Below are 17,504 nucleotides of genomic sequence, written 5' to 3'. Positions count from 1 at the left end.
TGAAGTGTATATCATTGTGAATTGTTTGCTCTTACAAGGATTGTGTTCATGTTGAACAAAGAATAAAAAGAAATAATGAAATTCTTTAAATATTTATAAAGCATTTTTGATGAGTAGACATTTCCATGGTGAATTTTTACAAGCATACTCTTTTTTATCTATTTTCAGTCCCCTGCACATAGTTACTCAAGCTATGACTCTGGTAAGAATGAGAGTGTGGGCAGAGGTGCTGAAGATCTGTCTCTGAATCGAGGAGATGAGGATGAAGATGACCATGATGAGCAGGAAGACCCCGAGAAGGTTAATGAATCAGATGGGGTAGAAGCTGAGCGACTTAAAGCTTTTAATGTAAGTCCTCTTGCACTCGTCGTCTCCCTTACTTCTACTATTGATCTTGCGTTGTTATTTATGGGTAAGTTTGAAAATATTGAAGGCACATTAATTTAATTTGCAGAATTTATTTCAATTATTATTTTAATGCACACTAAACTCTTGCCAACAGATGACAGATTTACTGCATTTTATTTAGAATTTTAAAGCAGAGTGCTATCTTTACCAGTGAGGAAATCAAAGCTTTGTTCTGTATGTGTGCATGTGCACCCGTGTGTGTGAATGTGACTGTGTGTATGTGCATGTTCACCCATTGAATAGAAAGGGGCTGTAGCTAGTTTATCAGAAGACCATTCTGGTGGTCAACTGCTCTCTGTTTCTTTCCCAATGTATGTAATTATGCATGAAAACACAAGCAATTGTTCAAACAAAGAAAAAGCGAGTCAATTCAGTCAAATGATGAGCAATCACAGCTTATTGTTAATAATGAAACTTAAATAGTGCCTATTTTCACAATCTGTTCTGGTTTATCTCAGAAGTTCTGTATCCTGTAGACTATTTTTTCTTGTCTTTTTTTTTTTTTAATCAGCCCCCCTCCGAAATAACCCTTTAAAGAACTGTTTGCTTAATATTTCTGGCTTCCCATTACAAAGCTCTTCAGTGGATAGCAAAAATGTCTTCCTATCAGTAATCAAGACAGAAAGCTAGGAAGAGAAGAGAGCCGCCCTCCAAACCCATCTCCTCTGTCTCCCTCTTGCCAACAGATGTTTGTCAGGCTGTTTGTAGATGAAAACTTGGACCGAATGGTCCCAATCTCTAAGCAGCCCAAAGAAAAGATCCAGGCTATCATTGACTCATGCAGGCGACAATTCCCTGAGTATCAAGAGCGTGCCAGAAAACGCATACGTACTTACCTCAAGTCCTGCAGGCGGATGAAAAGAAGTGGTTTTGAGATGGTGAGTTTTGATTTAAAACCCAGCCCTAGTTTCCATCAAAACCCCATATGTAAATCCATGGCACTATTTTGTTTTCATCTTAGTGTCTTTTTTTTTGTTTGTTTATTTTTTTGGTAATACAGGTCAGAGGTTTCTTTTTCCCTCCTTCATTCTTCCTGAATTTATTCCCTTTGTTCAGTTGTTTAAAAATGCTTTGAGACACTAGAGTTCACAAGATGAACTAGCATGGATGTAGAGGAACAGAAGAGCAAAGCAAGGCATAAGAAGGGAAACCAAATGATGACGAATATAGTGACTTAGTTCTTAATTTAGGTTACAGTTAGAGATTTTTGCATGGGAAAGTCTTGTAGATAGATTTTTTTTTCTTTAAAAACCCTCTGCCAGCTGGATTTCTGTAAGCTCTATAAAAATTATATCCTGATAGAGAAATACTATGCCCAAGAAAATGCCCAATGTATTAACATCACGGTGGCAATGGTTTTGGCTTTGCTTTTTTTCCCTGTACATTTTAACCTATTACTTACCAGTAGAAGTTACTCCTTTTAAATCTTTCAGTTGATACATAGGTGTGCAAAGCACATTAAATGGTTTTAAAACACAGGCGTCGAGTTACAGTTTGAGCATCCCAATGGCTTAGTAATTGTAATTGAACCAAACCCCATGGAAAATATGATGGTATACAACTGTCAGTGTTTTCAGACATTAGTATTTTAATATTACTCAGTAGCACAAGAGTAGGTAAATAGTAAGACTTCTCACCAACTGGCAGCTTCCATAGCTCTAAAACATTTTGTATCTCCAAGCCCCAGAAAAGTCAGAAGAAACTAGGTAGCTAAACACTTTATATTTTATGCATCTTAGCTATCTCTCTGGCCTTTAGGTGACAATAAAATCATCTCATCATTGCAAATAGAAATCATTTAGTGATTAAGCATATCATTTTTTTTTTAACAAATCATCTGCAAACCCATTGATTACATTAAAAAATTACTGGAGATGATTGAATTTTACTGTTTCTCTTTCTCTTTCCTGCAGTCTTTGCAGAATACTTATGATTTCCATATGTTGTTTAAGATGTTAGTTGACAGTTTTAAGAACAAAATATCAGGTTTATTTGTAGGGTAAAACTGCCATTGGATAACACAAAAAGCAAAGACAGAAACTAATTTTTTTATGTGTTTGTGATTCTCATTGGGTGTGTGGTTTTATTATTTGAAACATTGGGATAACACTGTTTCTGAACAACGGAAACACAGATGAAGAGTGACAGGTGGAATAAAGGACATCTGCACAGATAAAAGTGCCAAAGATTGACTGGTGGTGTACATGTCAGATTGTATAGCCTTCCAAAGTGAAAGAAGGAAAACCAAAGTAAATATTTCCTATGATATACAAAGTAGCATCAAATTGCATCTACTCACTTTGGCTGGAAATAGTTCAGCAACATCAAGTTCGGCTTTCATGATGCCAAATATTTTTATTTTACTGTACTTTTATTGGAAAATACTTTACAAAATTAACTGATGCTAGCAAGTCTCCTCACTGTTCCAATTTATGGCCTCATTACTGTCATTATTCACACTGATGAGCAGTTATGTAAAGTGGCTCATTTTTTGTCATCTGGAAGACTTGCACAACTGTTTTGCAATACGAATACGGGGCTTGCAGTCTGACCCATAAGAGCTAGGTTGGCTTGACTTCAGTGCACAGTTGCAAATGTTGCTTTCATATGAATAAAGGTTGCAGAATCAAATTTATTCCTGAGAGGGGAAAGGGAACAGAGATTACCAGGAACATGGTCCAAATAAGCAATCTTTATAGTTCAGAACACTTTTATAGTGTTCCACGACAACTTATGATGGCTTTATTTCAAACAAGCATATTACCCTCTAAAATATTGACTTTGCTGTCAATGAATGGAAGTGACAAGGCACTGGAGCTTGTGCCAAAGATTTCAGCCCTCTTGGGCCTGAAGGGAAATCTGTCCCTCTTCCCTGTTTACAGGTAGGAACATGAGCCAAAGACTGTCTGAAGTCTTTGGAGGAGCTCCCATTAACTTCTTAAGAGAATAAGCGATGTTTTATGTTTATGTCTTGATTGTTTCCAGAATGTAGTATGTATGCATTTGCTGGTTTTAATTGTTTTCTGATTTCCAAATTCTTGTACATCTCCCAATTATAAGCGCTTTTAAAAATTGCTACCATGGACAGAGACACTCAACTGTATGATTATTTTAAATGTACTTGCCATTTTGATCACAGGAAAGAATCACTTTGTCTGGATTGTGATATTTGTTCAAAACAATCACGAAGGGACACATTAGTGTTGTTTTGAATAAGGTACTACCCTCAGATATAGCAAAACAGGATAATGATCTCCTTGGGAGCAATAGTACTACCGTTGTGATATTAAATAGGATGTCAGATAATAATCTTCATGGGAGATGTCTTTTGCTAGACACATATTAAACACAAGATTTTCATTTAGTTCAGGCTCAGAATGCTACATTTTGAGCATCTAGTTGAAAAGAGAAAAAGAGAATAATCTCGTATATGGCATATGACAGTTCAGACTGTGTGTGGAACAGTACATCTATCTACAGCCTCATATTGTAAAGAGAAAATGTAAACGCTATGTTAAATTTGTGTAAGACTACATGGTAAAGATGAAAAAGCATGCCTGAAGCCTGCTTCTGTCAGTTTTTTGCCATCTCTAATCCAAATGACAGTTCTTGCTGCATAACAGGCCAGTTCTAGCTCTGAGGCAACAGGAAAGGCTCAGTCTCATGAGTGTTCGTATTGTTAATTAACGTATTTCTTAGTATTAATATTTTTAAGAGATTACTTTTGGTTATTCTGCTTCTACTTATGACAGAGTTATCCATGAAATGCAAGGCAACTTGCATGGCTTCTTGTTACAAATATTCCTTTGAGGAGTTCCTTTTCGACATCGGAAATGCTTTCTCCATTTGATTGTTCAGCTTGTAATTGTGTCATTTTCATTCTGACACAAGCATATCCCTCAACAAGGCACTACCAAAGTTTTTCTCATGAATTGTAAGACTATTTTCCTCCTCCAGTTGCCTCTGACCATGGAGAACGCTCTCTATGATCTTGCTCAGAATCTTTCATTGGGAGGAGTTTGTTAAGTCCTGAAATCACTGGCTTATGGATGGCATCTCTAGGTTGTGCTTCTGCCTGCGCTATGCTGCACCACTTTGTGAACTTTTTAATGTTCTTGACGTTCTTGAAGAAATTCTTTCTTTTTCTCTTAAGAGAAGCAAAACTAAAAATATATTACTGCCTCTTTCTCAAGGTCTGATATTAATGACAATTCCTTTATGTACATTAAGTGTTTTGTGACCTGTATATGCTACACAAGGGGAATTTTCTCTCTGAAATGGTCAAATGACCTGTTTCACTGATATTTTTTAAATCCATCCTTTAGACTTGTTCCAGTCTCTGCATCTATAGAAAACTGCCAATTGCAAAAAGAGAGTAGGTAGCTGCTGAGGATATGTGGTATCTATTTAGTTACATTCCAGAAAAATTTTAGATGCTACAAGTAATCAAATGAGGTTGAATTGACTTAATAATTAGATTTTCTTACTACTATCTGCTTCCTCCATCTCCTATCATTAGACTCACTGCATTCAGTTAAAACTATATCTTGCAGTATCTTTTGCACAGTTTGGTATCTTTTCTATTTGGATCCCAATGCAAGAGCAAGGCCTTAAACTCATTCACAAAGAGATTCTGTCTTTTGTTTAAGCAAAAGGAAACCCTCCTTCCGAGGCACTACTGTACTACAAAACAATGTTAACGAAGAGGAAAGTGTTCTTATATTTTGGAGAGAAAAGGCTAGTCATAAATGATTTTCATTGTGCGAAGATAAGTTTGGGTGCGTCAGAGAAGAGTCACACTATGCTTGAAGAAAGTTCCTCAGTTAGATCTCAGTGTTGTTCGTCCCAGGTCCTTCAGTTCTATCACCAGCCTCACTAACCAATAACTAAGCTCTCTGTATTTCACTGCTTTGGTTGCTTGGTTGTGCCAGTTGGCTGCAAGTGGTGTTTTAATGCTTTGCAACTGTACATATGTTGACTGAGGTGTTTTAAATGTGTCTAGTGCTTCTGTGCGGTGATTGAGCAACTCCAGTGGGAACTGGTTTTCAGAAGGGGGTATGTTTTCTGAAATATGCCTCATTAAGATTTCTCCGGATTTAAATTTTAGCTTCAGAGGGAGGAAACTTTCATTACTTACTGAATTTAATGCTGAATAGTCTAGGTGTCCTCACAGTCACATGGCTTTTCAGTCCTCCAGGCCTTGTATGGCTGGAAAGGTCATAACCATTTTCAAGAAGATGAGGGTCTGTGGATCCAAGGATGCATATCTAATCTTAATTAATAGGTTGGAAAGCATTAAGAAAATGATTCATAAGAACAATTGCATGAAATCTACAAATAATAATAGAATTGTTGCTTTATACTATCCCCCAAACTACTTTGATTGGTCATTTTCTAAGCCTCTCACCCTTGTCTGGTGGTTGTTTGCTTATGTAAGTTTGGTGAGCAACCAGGCTGATAAAGGGCAAAGCTACTCTTTTACAAACTTTGACTTTTTCCTTTAGGTCTCACATATCCTTAAAAAAAAAGTATTTCTAGAAACAGTTTCCCTAAGGCTCTTAAATATTCCCCCCTGCCCCTGAACAGGTAAGTGAATGCTCATGATTTTTAAGAGCTGCTTTTTAAAATTGGTCTCAGATACCTTTTGATTTTCAATGACTTTTGCAAGTGTAGACAATTTTGGAAAAGTGAGTGGTGAAAGAAGTTACACTTTGTCCAGTAACCTTGGAAAATGTGAAGAAGTTAGCTTTGAAAAAGACATGAAAGATAGAAATTAGCCTTCTACATTCTGTGAGAGAGGAAAAGATAAAAATGCAATTTTGATATTTGTTTCACTTTTTTATTCAATTTATGAGAAAAACAACCCCCTCAAATATGGCAATATGTTCTGATATAGGAAAGAACCACTCTTTTAATGGTAAAAAAAAAAAACCAGGATGAAAGAATGTTCACCCTGCTTACTTCTAATTACTTGAAATCAGAAAAAAATGTAGTAAATATTTCAGCTTTTCTTATGCTGTGATTCTGACTTAGACTGAGACTTCTGCTACACTGTTACTTGGCTAGCTGGTTTGTGTCAGTAGCTTAAGCACAAGGAGCCAGTTTAGAGCGAACAGAAGTAATATTAAATCAGACTCAGTTTTTCCTCGTCCCCTGGAGTTTTGCTAATAAACTGTTTGCTCTTGAAATGTCCAATCCAGTCTCCACATAACTCAGAATGAATTAGTTTGGCATGATGATTCCTGGGGTTCTCTATCACTCTGAAATACCAGGTAAATTTGGGACAGAGGTAATCTTACCTAAGTTTGCTAGAGAAATTAGGTGGCTTGGGCTCCCTGAGCAGTCAGCGAAGTGCTTAGATGAACCAGTCCAGAGAATTTCACCCCCAGCTGCCTCATGAGTCATCTTCTAGAAATATCTGTCTTTTCAATGAAACAAGGAGTGCAGATGGCCAGTAGAGACAAAATACTTGAGTTTTAGGTGCATAAAGTCAGACTGATACTCCTTCTAGTGTTCACAATTAAAATTTAAATAATATAAATACTTTAAATCACTTAAAATTTCCACTAGCCCCACTGAAAACACTCTCTTGAATAAGTAGAGTAGGACTTGGCCCCATATGTAAGTATAGCAGCAGAACAGTGATTGATTGGAATATGTCACTTGCTTAGCATTTAGACAGGAATATGGATATTTAAAGGTGTATATTTAGTGCTGTCATAATCAAGGTGAAACACATAATGTTTCAATGTACTTTAAAGCTGAAAACTTAAAAAAGTGGTGTGAACATTACTGAATCTTTTAAAAAGCCTCTTCTGCAGTTAAAATATTTCTACTTATTAAAATATTAATATGCAGTTAAAATGTTTGTACTTATTTCTTTGAATTCTTTAGCGGGTGTTACAACTGAATATTTATCGGTCTCTTCTCCCATTTAGAAAGTGATAGGACAAGAGGAAATGGCCTCAGGTTGTGCCAGAGGAGGTTTAGATTGGATATTAGGAAAAATTGCTTCACCGGAAGGGTTGTCAAGCACTGGAGCAGGCTGCCCAGGGAAGTGGTGGAGTCACCATCCCTGGAAGTATTTAAAAGATGTGTAGATGAGGTGCTCAGGGACATGGTTTTGTGGTGAACCTGATATTGCTAAGTTAATAGTTGTACTTAATGATCTTAAAGGTCTTTTCCAACCTAAATGATTCTATGATTCTATAACTGCAAGACTGAGCAAAAAACATCTAACCCTAGACTGAAAAGCAGTGTTACAAGCATTAAAATGCCAGTCCAGTTGTTCATATTTCACTATTCTGTACTAAACTGACAATTACAAAAGTATGTCCAATAGAGTGCAGTACTGTACTTCAGTCTGTAAATTAAAAAAAACTCTGTAAAAGGTTTATGAATCCTTTGTAGCTGTGCAGTGTAGGACAGTTCTGTGTCATACATTTCACTGTGTTACACAGAGTTAAAAAATTACTTTTGAAGATAATGCATACTCTGTCTTGTGAAGTATTTTTGATATTTTCTTTCAACAATATGCATACTGTTTTAAATATGTTGGGGATTTTAACATATTGTGTTAGATCTTAATAAGTTTTGAGAGAGTTACAGCATATTTGCAATATTTGATTTTGGAAATTAACTGGTCTTACGATACCTGAGGAAAAAGCTGACATGCAGGAGGGCACTAGGGAGTATCACCTTGTTAGGCACCCAACATGCAAAGAAATTCTTAGTGGTACCTCTGGAAAAACTCGGTTACTGTCACTGAGGTATCTTAAGCATTCAGCTTCATCTTTGGATGCCAAATCACTTCGGAAAAATAGTCTGGGTAATAGTTACCATTTTTATCATTCACACAATTATATTAGACTTCATACATTTATACTGCAGTGTCTATGAACAAATTGAAGTAACTTGTATGTTTATATGCTTGCAACTGTCTTATACTGAAAGATCTACTTTTCAGTAGTAATTAGCCTAAACTAGAAGGTACTATTTAGGCTCAAATGTCAGGTTATAAAGTTTATCATTTTAGCAGGTATGCATGTCTGACCATTAGCTGACGTAATAGGCAGCTGTATAATTTCAGGACTCAGACTGGTGTAACATGTAACATGGAGCCTCCTTCTCTGGAGACATTCAAAACCCGCCTGGTTGCGTTCCTGTGCCATCTACTGTAGGTGATCCTGCTCTGGCAGGGGGGCTGGACTAGATGATATTTTGAGGTCCCTTCCAACCCCGAACATTCTGTGATTCTGTGATTCTGTGATTCTGTGATTCTGAGATCTAGACCAAGCTTCTATATGAGGACACTGGCTTTTGTTTTTAAGTAAATACTAGATCTCACAAAAAATGCCAAGGTAATACCTTTAGAGACAACAGATCTGTAACCATTGGAAGACAGCCTGTACAGCAGATTGCAAGCTTCTTTTTGGGTGTATATACTGCTTAGTAGTTTAGACTGAAATAGAGTACATCTATAATATCAATAATTGATTTGTACGAAAATGTACATTTGAAATTAAAACACAGCAGTTTTTTTAGATTTCATATAAAAATACAGGAATTGTGTGAATATTCAAAAAAAAGAGAATTTTTATTAAGATATTGCAAAGGTACTTCACTTTAAACTGAAGACTTGATGATACTGTATACAGTTGGTGTACTGCAAACGCTAGTTTCTGGAGAAACTGGGCTAAGGATTTCTGATTTCAGCTACTGAAAAACTGGTAGCTTTTCAGGACTACTCCATAACTTCAGAAAGGCTTGTTATAAGACATTTTGTTGAAAGCCAGATCTAAAGACCACCAAAGCCGTGAAAGGATCTTCATTAGCTTTAATGTTCTTTAAAGCAGACCAACAGTTATTTGACTATGAAGAAGTATCAACTAATTTGATTTTTCGTTAAGCAATCTGCAAAAGTAGATCTGTCAGTGATTTGGACACTCTTCAGGAAGAAATAAAGGAACGAGTGTATAAGTCTTCATATCTATTTGCACAAAAATGATTTCTCTTAAAACAATGCAAAAGTTCCTATCCAATGTGGTGGTGAAGTGTGTTTGTTGCTTTGTCGTCATCGTCATCTAAAGGCTCTGTGATGGACTCAGGACTCAGGTTTAAATTACCTTGAACTGCAGTTTCAAAATACAAGAGGACTGGAGGTGACTGGTCATACCCTTTAGGCTACTGAAGGAATTTCAACCACTTCCCGAATGTCAATCACTTAAAATGATGACAAAAGCAGAGGCATTCGCATGTACATGAATCTAGCAGGTTTCAGTTACGTATTTTGTCAAAATGCTCTTCATCTGTATTGTGTTAGAAGCTGAATGTTAATTATGTGTCAGCTGAAGAGATGTACAAAACAAAAAGAAGATGTATGTTCAAAAGAAGGCAACTGTTCTAGTGTGCTCACAAATATTATCGGGTTTCCAAGTAAATACAAAGGAATTCTGTATACTGCTGCTGTGTGATGGACAGAAGCACAGTCTTCCCAGAAGGTCTGTATTAAGCTGTTTACCAGGTTCCCTCTAAGCTTTATTAATCTCTTCACCTGCAAGTTACTGTAAAATTTTCATGTCTCATTTCTATCTATCAACAGCAAAAATATTATCCTGCTTTTATTATTTTGGTAAACTAAAGTTTAGGAGCTTGCTTCTTTCCTGTTTTTTTACACATGAGTAGTTCCAGTCTAGTTATTTCCTGCTTCACATCACTGTGAACTGAAAGAAATAACCAGACTGGAGCTGTGACTACGATGTGTCAAACAATACCAGGTGTATCCTGCCAGTTAAAGATGGTTGGTAATTTTTGATAATGCCTTTTTTTCCCCCCTTTAAGTAATGTTAGTTTGTCAAAGGTTTTCTATTCTGACATATTACAGTAAAAAACCCCATGATTTCCTGCTAGTCTAGTGGGCAGGTCGTGGATCCAGAGATTGTGGGAGAACGACCGCTTGGAAATAGGCCCTTGGAATTAAGGACTCCTTGGCTCCCACATTTCCTGCTGTAGTCCTAAACATGCAGGAACAGGCACTTGACTCCCAACTCCACAGAAGGGTGTCTGGAACCTGCAAAAGGTTAGTTGGGCTGAGATCTGCAGGCTCCCTTTTGCAGAACTGAATGATGTTGCTTCTGCTGTGTTTCCCAAGGCCTGTGTGTCTCACCTTCAGATAGGGAGTTGAGAAATATTCAGAACCCCACAAGGACTGTAGTGCTTGAGCTTCTTACAGAAGTGGTTTTATAGCTTGTAGTCATGACAGAGATCATGAATTATCAGAAGTATAGAAGAGGAGGAAGTTATGCTAACCCAGAAAGGGCCTCTCAGCCTAGAAGATGGGGCTATTAATTCAGTTTATTCAAAAACATTTTTTAAAATGTGGTTATTTCAAAGCAATTTTTCCTCTTAGGGAAGACTTTTCAAAATTTATCTTTTTGACATTTCACAGATATGACATTTCATGGAACAGAAAATCTTCTTTTTAACAGCTCTACCTGAGCTACACAGTGACTGTGTTCAGTCACTGCCAGACTAGTGCTTTGCCTGAGTTAAGTTGATAAAGACTGAACCTTATTCACATGATTTTTCTCCTCTGCTTTGTTGCAGTATTTTACTCCCTGGGTGACTCAACCATGCATTCATTACATTCTCCTTAAGGTTCACTCTTGATAGAACTTGACATGAACATATCAACAGCCAGCTGCAGTGATGAGTGAGAGAAATTATGGGTTAACACATATTTCAAGAGGAAGATACTCCATTACCTGGAGTTCTCCTCATTTTTGCAGGTACTAGCTTTCAGTTTAATATTTCAACAGTGAACACATAGACACTGTACTCCTTTTCAGAGAAAAGCATGTCTGCCTGATTTTTGTGGTAGCTTTTTGCATTTTATTTTGTAAAACACTTCAAAAAACCTATTCTCTCCCATAAACAAATAAACTGAGAGAACTTGGGTTCATTTTACATTTTGGTCAGAACATTAGTTTTTTGGTTAATATATCGCCTTCTAAAAATCCATTAATGTGTAAGTTATACCTCTGCTTAAAGATATGAGCTGAAGGAATTAACCCGGTATTTACTCATAAGTTTTAAAGAACATCATTGTGTGACCACTGCTACAGGATCACACTGACAGTTCCATGTAGCCAGCAGTCAATGCGTCTTCAACATACATAAAACATGTATCAAAGCATATAAAATGTAAAACATAGATTGTACAGTGGTACTTGGCCGCCAAATACAAAGCGCGTCTAGAAGGCTAAGTGATGCAATAACAAATTCAGAGTAATATCAGCATTGTAGGGGAGCAGAATAATAATGCAGTGCTTTGTCAATGAAAATGTTCCACAAAGACTTACTCCCTCCTCTGGAGCTCTGAGGAATGTGTCTGTTTGGACTGTAATGTTAACTTCTGTAATGACACTAGGGTTTAATGTCATCGTCCCTCATGTTAAAGTGGTTTGTTTTCAAAACTGAAAACATGTTCAGTGGTTTGTTCTGTCAAATCAAGTATATTTTATTGTAGTATTGCAGCCTCTGATTGTCTTTCTTACACAGCTGTTACGCTGGTGCCAGAGAGCTCGTTCTTGTAGGAGTTGGGAGAAATAAGCCTATTGCACTACTGAGGGAAACCTATAAATCCATGTCTCTTTCTAAAAGCTAATTTGGCTCCTGGTTCCAGGCAGACAATAGTCCCGTGGATTACAGAAGGTACAGTGCCAGGTTAAAGATTGGCATTCTGCAGGTCACATTCAAAGTCAGTGAATGGACTTTAAATTTTTAAAGGTAAAAATGTAATATTAGTAGTGCCTAGCTCCTCAGTCTCTGAAATGGTATGAAAACCATAAAATCAGTTGAGCCAATATAATGAGTCTGTTCTAAAGTTAGCTAAGACCTGAATGGTAAAACTTGCTTCTAAAACTTAGTGGCATTTCATAGCAGGTTTATGCTATGGTTATGCTTTTTGGAGTAAGAAGGTGAACAACAAAAAACCCCAACCAAAAAAATGCCAGCAAACGAAAAACCACTCCAACCCCCCACACATGTCCAGTAGGTATAATTTTACTTAGTACTTTTGAGTTCAATAAAGCTTTGAAAATTCATGGATGTTCAGAACTTAGTTCAATAAATTGCAGTCTCTGGAATGGGCTTATATATATATCTCAATATCTGTGTTATTAGCCTAATTTTCTTTATTTTCTTTGTAGTTCATATGTATCTTTGAATAATAATGAAGATTAATTTTACTGTGATCTTCATCTTTCAGACAGGTTGTTTTGCATGTAATTAGGAAAAAAAAAGTGTAAATATTCTTCTTAATAAAATAGTAGAGAAGATCATACTGGAGTTCATAGTCAACCATGGAGTTATAAAGATTTTAGCATTCCCTTGGTTTTGTGGGATTCACTGCGCCTTTAGCTTAAAACGTGTAAATGCTATGAAATTAGTAATGAGAAGGTTTGAATTGAAAAAATGAGCCCTATCTACTGAACCAAAAAGTACCTACAGTGTTGGAAGGCTGACATTACTGCAAGAAAAACAGATTTTTTTTTTTTTAGTCATTTTATTCACATCAGTCATGTTGCAGCGAAGAATGCAAATATTCATATACTACAGATTGAGACTGCTCTGAAATGTTCTGACAATCTGTTATGTTTTGAGTGATGTTTCAACCCTATCACTTGGGGTTTTTTGTTTTGGTTTTTTTATGACTATAAAAAACCACTACTCATCCCTGTCACATGCTGTACAAGATAAAAAGCCTTTCAGTTTTCTTAACAAGAATCAGACGGCCAGGGTGCTGCTGGAACGCAGAGAATATGCCACTGTCTGTTCAAAGTACAGCTTAATGAGCCAGACTAAACACACTGGACAATAGAGCTGTGGGGGGAAAGGGCTTCTCGTGGATCTATGGATCAGCCGCAGCCTTAACATCTTAACTAGTTTCATTTTTCATCTTTACAAGTTCCATTTCCCCATTTTGTTGGTATAAACTGCATCTCAATGAGCAGACTTTCCTGCCTAGGTGATGGTATTGCGTGCCTTGAAAAAGGAGATTGTGGATTATGCTAGAAATAATTTCTGTGTTTCTTTTTTCTCTCATAGTCACGACCTATTCCCTCACACCTTACTTCAGCAGTTGCAGAGAGTATCCTGGCTTCCGCCTGTGAGAGTGAAAGCAGAAATGCTGCAAAAAGGATGCGGTTGGATAGACAGCAGGTACTGTGTTGTTTGGGGGTCTACCACATCCATATTTATAAATGCACCGGACTCATTTGCATAGGATGCAATGCAGAAGGGTGGTGCAATTCCTTATACATTTCTTGCTGGCAAGAATAATTAAAATACAGAATCATAGAAGCTGTAGTTCTTTAAATGACTACATGAGCATGTCTTTGTCTATATTTACATAAGCTGTATGAGGTTGTCTAGTGTATTTATAATGTCCAGCTGGAGAAAGTGATATATTTGCTTTTTAATGGTTGTAGATTTTGAGGGCACAGTGTGAAATCTGCATACTAGAATTAAAAGGAACAGAACATACAATATATATAATCTACATAAAATAACAGAAATAGTGCATGCATCCATGAGTCAGTGTGTTTATCTGTGCGCATATTCTTTCAAAATGTGTGTGCATTTGTAAATATAACTTGAAATAGTGTACATTTCTGAAAATACTGGTTGCCTGAAACACAAAAGTTATTGTGATATATAGCAAAATGCAGTCAATTAACTTACTACTGAGTTTTTAAAGCTCACATCAATATTTATTAAGTGATTATTCACCTACTATAGTGCGTGTTAGGATTTCATTATTTTTAATTTGTTGAGAATTGTTTGTTTTCTTTCAATTTTTTTAAAATTGAACTGGTAGCTCACTCCAGGCTTTGATTATTTAGTTGCTCCACAGATAACAGTAAATGTCTAACATTCTTATGGCAAAGACTATTATGTTTTACTTCTCTTCATAACTATCACAAAGTCAAATCTTAGTAATATCTCAGTTATATAACTCATATCCAAGCTATGCATCTGTGACGAATATTTTTTATGGAGAAGAACATTTTTTAAACGAATGTTTTCCTGTCCACTGAGTTCTTTCAGGTTGTGCCCTAACTGAATAAAGTATTCCTACTACTATCCCTTTGATGGTTTAGGATCTGAGAGTGGATATTGCTATTTTCTTTTGCTTTATTTTTTTGCTAGTATTTTCATTATTGTGGTACATTTGCCTTAAGATTTACAAATCACGTGGGATAGCGAAGCACCATAATGTTAAGTATGGCTTAGTTTAGAAGTAGCGCTCATTCACATTGTGTAGGTTTTATGTTCTCTGTGTTCTCTGATTGTTTAGTAACAATTTCAGTAACAATTTAGTGACAATTTTTAGTAACAATTTTTTTAAAAAGTGTTACAAAGTTGGTGTGCTTACCTCAAGGAGAGCTAGAAAAGACTTGTGCAAACGTCAGTGCAAACTAGGGACTCAATTTGTTCATCCAACCAGGGTGAGGCAGAGTTTCGAGTGATTTAAATGAGAATCCCATAATACTCTCCAGAGAGCTGTTGAAACACAAATGATTTTAAAACTGTAGATGTAACTCAAAAAGCATATATATTTTTTCTCTTTTATTTGTGGTATTACTATTACAGAAGGATTTGATAACAATTATCATTGAGGGGAGAGGTGTTTCTTTATTATAATTACAGAATTAGAAATCTGTAGGCAGAATGGCTCCAAATTGATCACCTTAATTAGACTTGTGATGTTAAAATAAGGAAGGTACCTAAAAAGAACAAGTGTTTGGTTTTGCTTCCTTCGACTCTGCCCTCTTTTTGGCAGTGAGTTCTGGGAACTCTGTGGAGAGAGTTACAAACAGCACCAGCCATTTGATTCAGCAAGCAGTAAATTAGGTAGCTTGATGGTGCTTGCAAAACTATTTGTGAATTCAGGATAGATTTGCTAAATAGTTTTGGCTGAAAAAAAAAAAGGGAATATGTGTTAGGTAGCTTCGTAAAATTTACAGTGAGGAATTTACCCTGCAGGGAGGAATAGTTCAGTCATTAGAGAAGTATAAAACCTTAGTTCTGGTCCTGGCTCCATTGGAATTTAATTATTTATTCCAAGTGTTTGACATTAACAAAGTACACTGAGAGCAAAGCATTCCATAATATTTCAGAGTGGTATATCTAACACACACTACTGTGCCCGGTTCTTATGCTGATATGGGCCTGTATCCTCACATCAAGGGAGAGTGCCTTAAGGTTCTATCCATCTCCTCTTGCTGTTTTTTCCTTTTATTTACTTTTAAATTTCCTTCATTTTTCTTATATATATCCAAGATTAAGTATTTTCATTGTTGTTTGGGGTTTTTTTGTTAAACAGAGTAAGGTTGAAAAAGTTCATCTCTAAAAAACCCCAGAAGACCCCCTAAAAAAGCTTTGTTTTCTTGTTGACATGTTTCTGCTTTTCCTTTTTAAATGTAAATTTACATAACTGGGCATTATACCAGTGGATGGACTCAGGCTTTGAGGATCCTTCAGTGAAAATTTGGGAGGAGGAAAGGGGAAATAAGATTTGGATAATGAAAATTGCCACTTCATGAATTATATCAAGAGATCTTCTAATGGAAGACAAGCGTTAGGCAGTCCTGGAAAGTAGGTTGTTAAGAGGATGTGGTAAGCACTCATTCAGTGCTTCCCCTCAGAGCCAAGCAGAAGCGTTGCATTAAAGCTACTTTACCCTTGCATGAAGCACAGTGGAGGTCTCTCTATTTTTTTTTTTTCTCCAGAGGGGTGATCTGCTTCAAAGTGAGATGTAATTTGCATCCCTACACCCAACTTTTTCCAGAATATTACTCATAAAACATGAATGTAGTAAGAACAAAGTATTATGCCCAATCGTGAGGCTAAGACAAAACTTCAGCAGCTTCCTGAACTCCTTTTCTTGTTTGGTTTGTGCTCCTTCCTCTTCTCCATTTCTCCTCCTCTCCCTGGCACAACAAGTCCCTGAGAAGGCAGTTCTTAGCATGTCGTATGTACATCCCAAGTCGAAGTCTGCACTTTGGTAAAGTAGTAAGAATCTCCAAACTAAGTATGCTTTTGCCTACAGTGCAGCTTTGATGAAAAACCCTCTCAATTATCAATCAGCAAAAATAAGCAGCTTAAAAGACAAAACTGTTGAGACTTTTGAGAGCTCATTTTTTCTTTTGAACTGATAGAATATTGGCCATGCTCATGAGTATTAGTTGTTTCTTTCACAAGTATTAAACGTGAAGGGTTGGCTTTATATACCTATAATCCAATGCACAGATTTGTTATCTCTTCAGAAGAAACCTCTCCAAGATGTGTGTGTGGCTGCACACACACGAATACTGCATCTTACAAATGACTTCCTAGAAGAATTCCTGATAGCTGCAGTGTTAATATACCCCTGATCTAGGGATATTGTTAAGTCTGATAAAGTTAAGTCCGGAACAGGAAGAAACCATCATTCTACCTATATGCCTTAAATTCCACATGTCTGATCTTTATATTTCTTAACTCAAGGCTGAAAATTCCTGCCTGCAAATAGTTTTAAAAAATAGTTTTAAAATAATTTTTAAAATAAGTTAATGAAAACTGATCTCACTAGCATCAGTTACTTATTTGAAAATTATTTTTTTATGACAATAACTTATTTCATAATGGGAAAATCAATGTGAATTTGTCTGTCAGGAAACCAGTAAGTACCCATAGTTTTGAAAATTGCAACAATAAAAGCATTGTCAGTTTCTGAGACTTCTCTAGAAGAAATATAAATGTGTTTACTAGGTCATGGTAGCTTGAACTATAATGCTTTGGCTGTCTGACCATGTTGGATGTTACTCAAGCACTTTCTTTAGCTTCAGTGCATTTTCATTATCTTGAGGTCAGGCTCTGTTGGATGGCCAGTAGCTTAAGTGCCAAGAAGTTATGTATTTGATACCTATTACCCATCTGAAGAGCTCTGTCGCATCTGTTTTTAATTCTGCCTGGCGGTAAAAATAATTTATTCCCTTGCACAAATTTTATATCTATATATAGATATATAAATATATAAAAATATATATAAT

General features: G+C 36.3%; 1 protein-coding gene across 1 annotated transcript in view; it reads left to right on the top strand.

Moving 5' to 3' along the window:
• The window catches only part of LOC104278406 (nucleolar protein 4), a gene marked incomplete at its 3' end in the record, with an annotated part of 45,933 nt that extends 32,304 nt beyond the window's left edge, over positions 1-13,629 (top strand). The window contains exons 2-4 of the mRNA XM_009875366.1: positions 169-348; positions 1,095-1,286; positions 13,516-13,629. Of these exons, the coding sequence (XP_009873668.1) occupies positions 169-348; positions 1,095-1,286; positions 13,516-13,629 (486 nt within the window). The remainder of the gene's footprint in view (positions 1-168; positions 349-1,094; positions 1,287-13,515) is intronic.
• Between the last annotated feature and the right edge of the window lie 3,875 nt (positions 13,630-17,504).

This window comes from Apaloderma vittatum, unplaced genomic scaffold (genome assembly GCF_000703405.1).
Source record: "Apaloderma vittatum isolate BGI_N311 unplaced genomic scaffold, ASM70340v1 scaffold38478, whole genome shotgun sequence".
Lineage (NCBI taxonomy): Eukaryota > Metazoa > Chordata > Aves > Trogoniformes > Trogonidae > Apaloderma > Apaloderma vittatum.
This window is presented reverse-complemented; position numbering and strand designations above follow the sequence as displayed.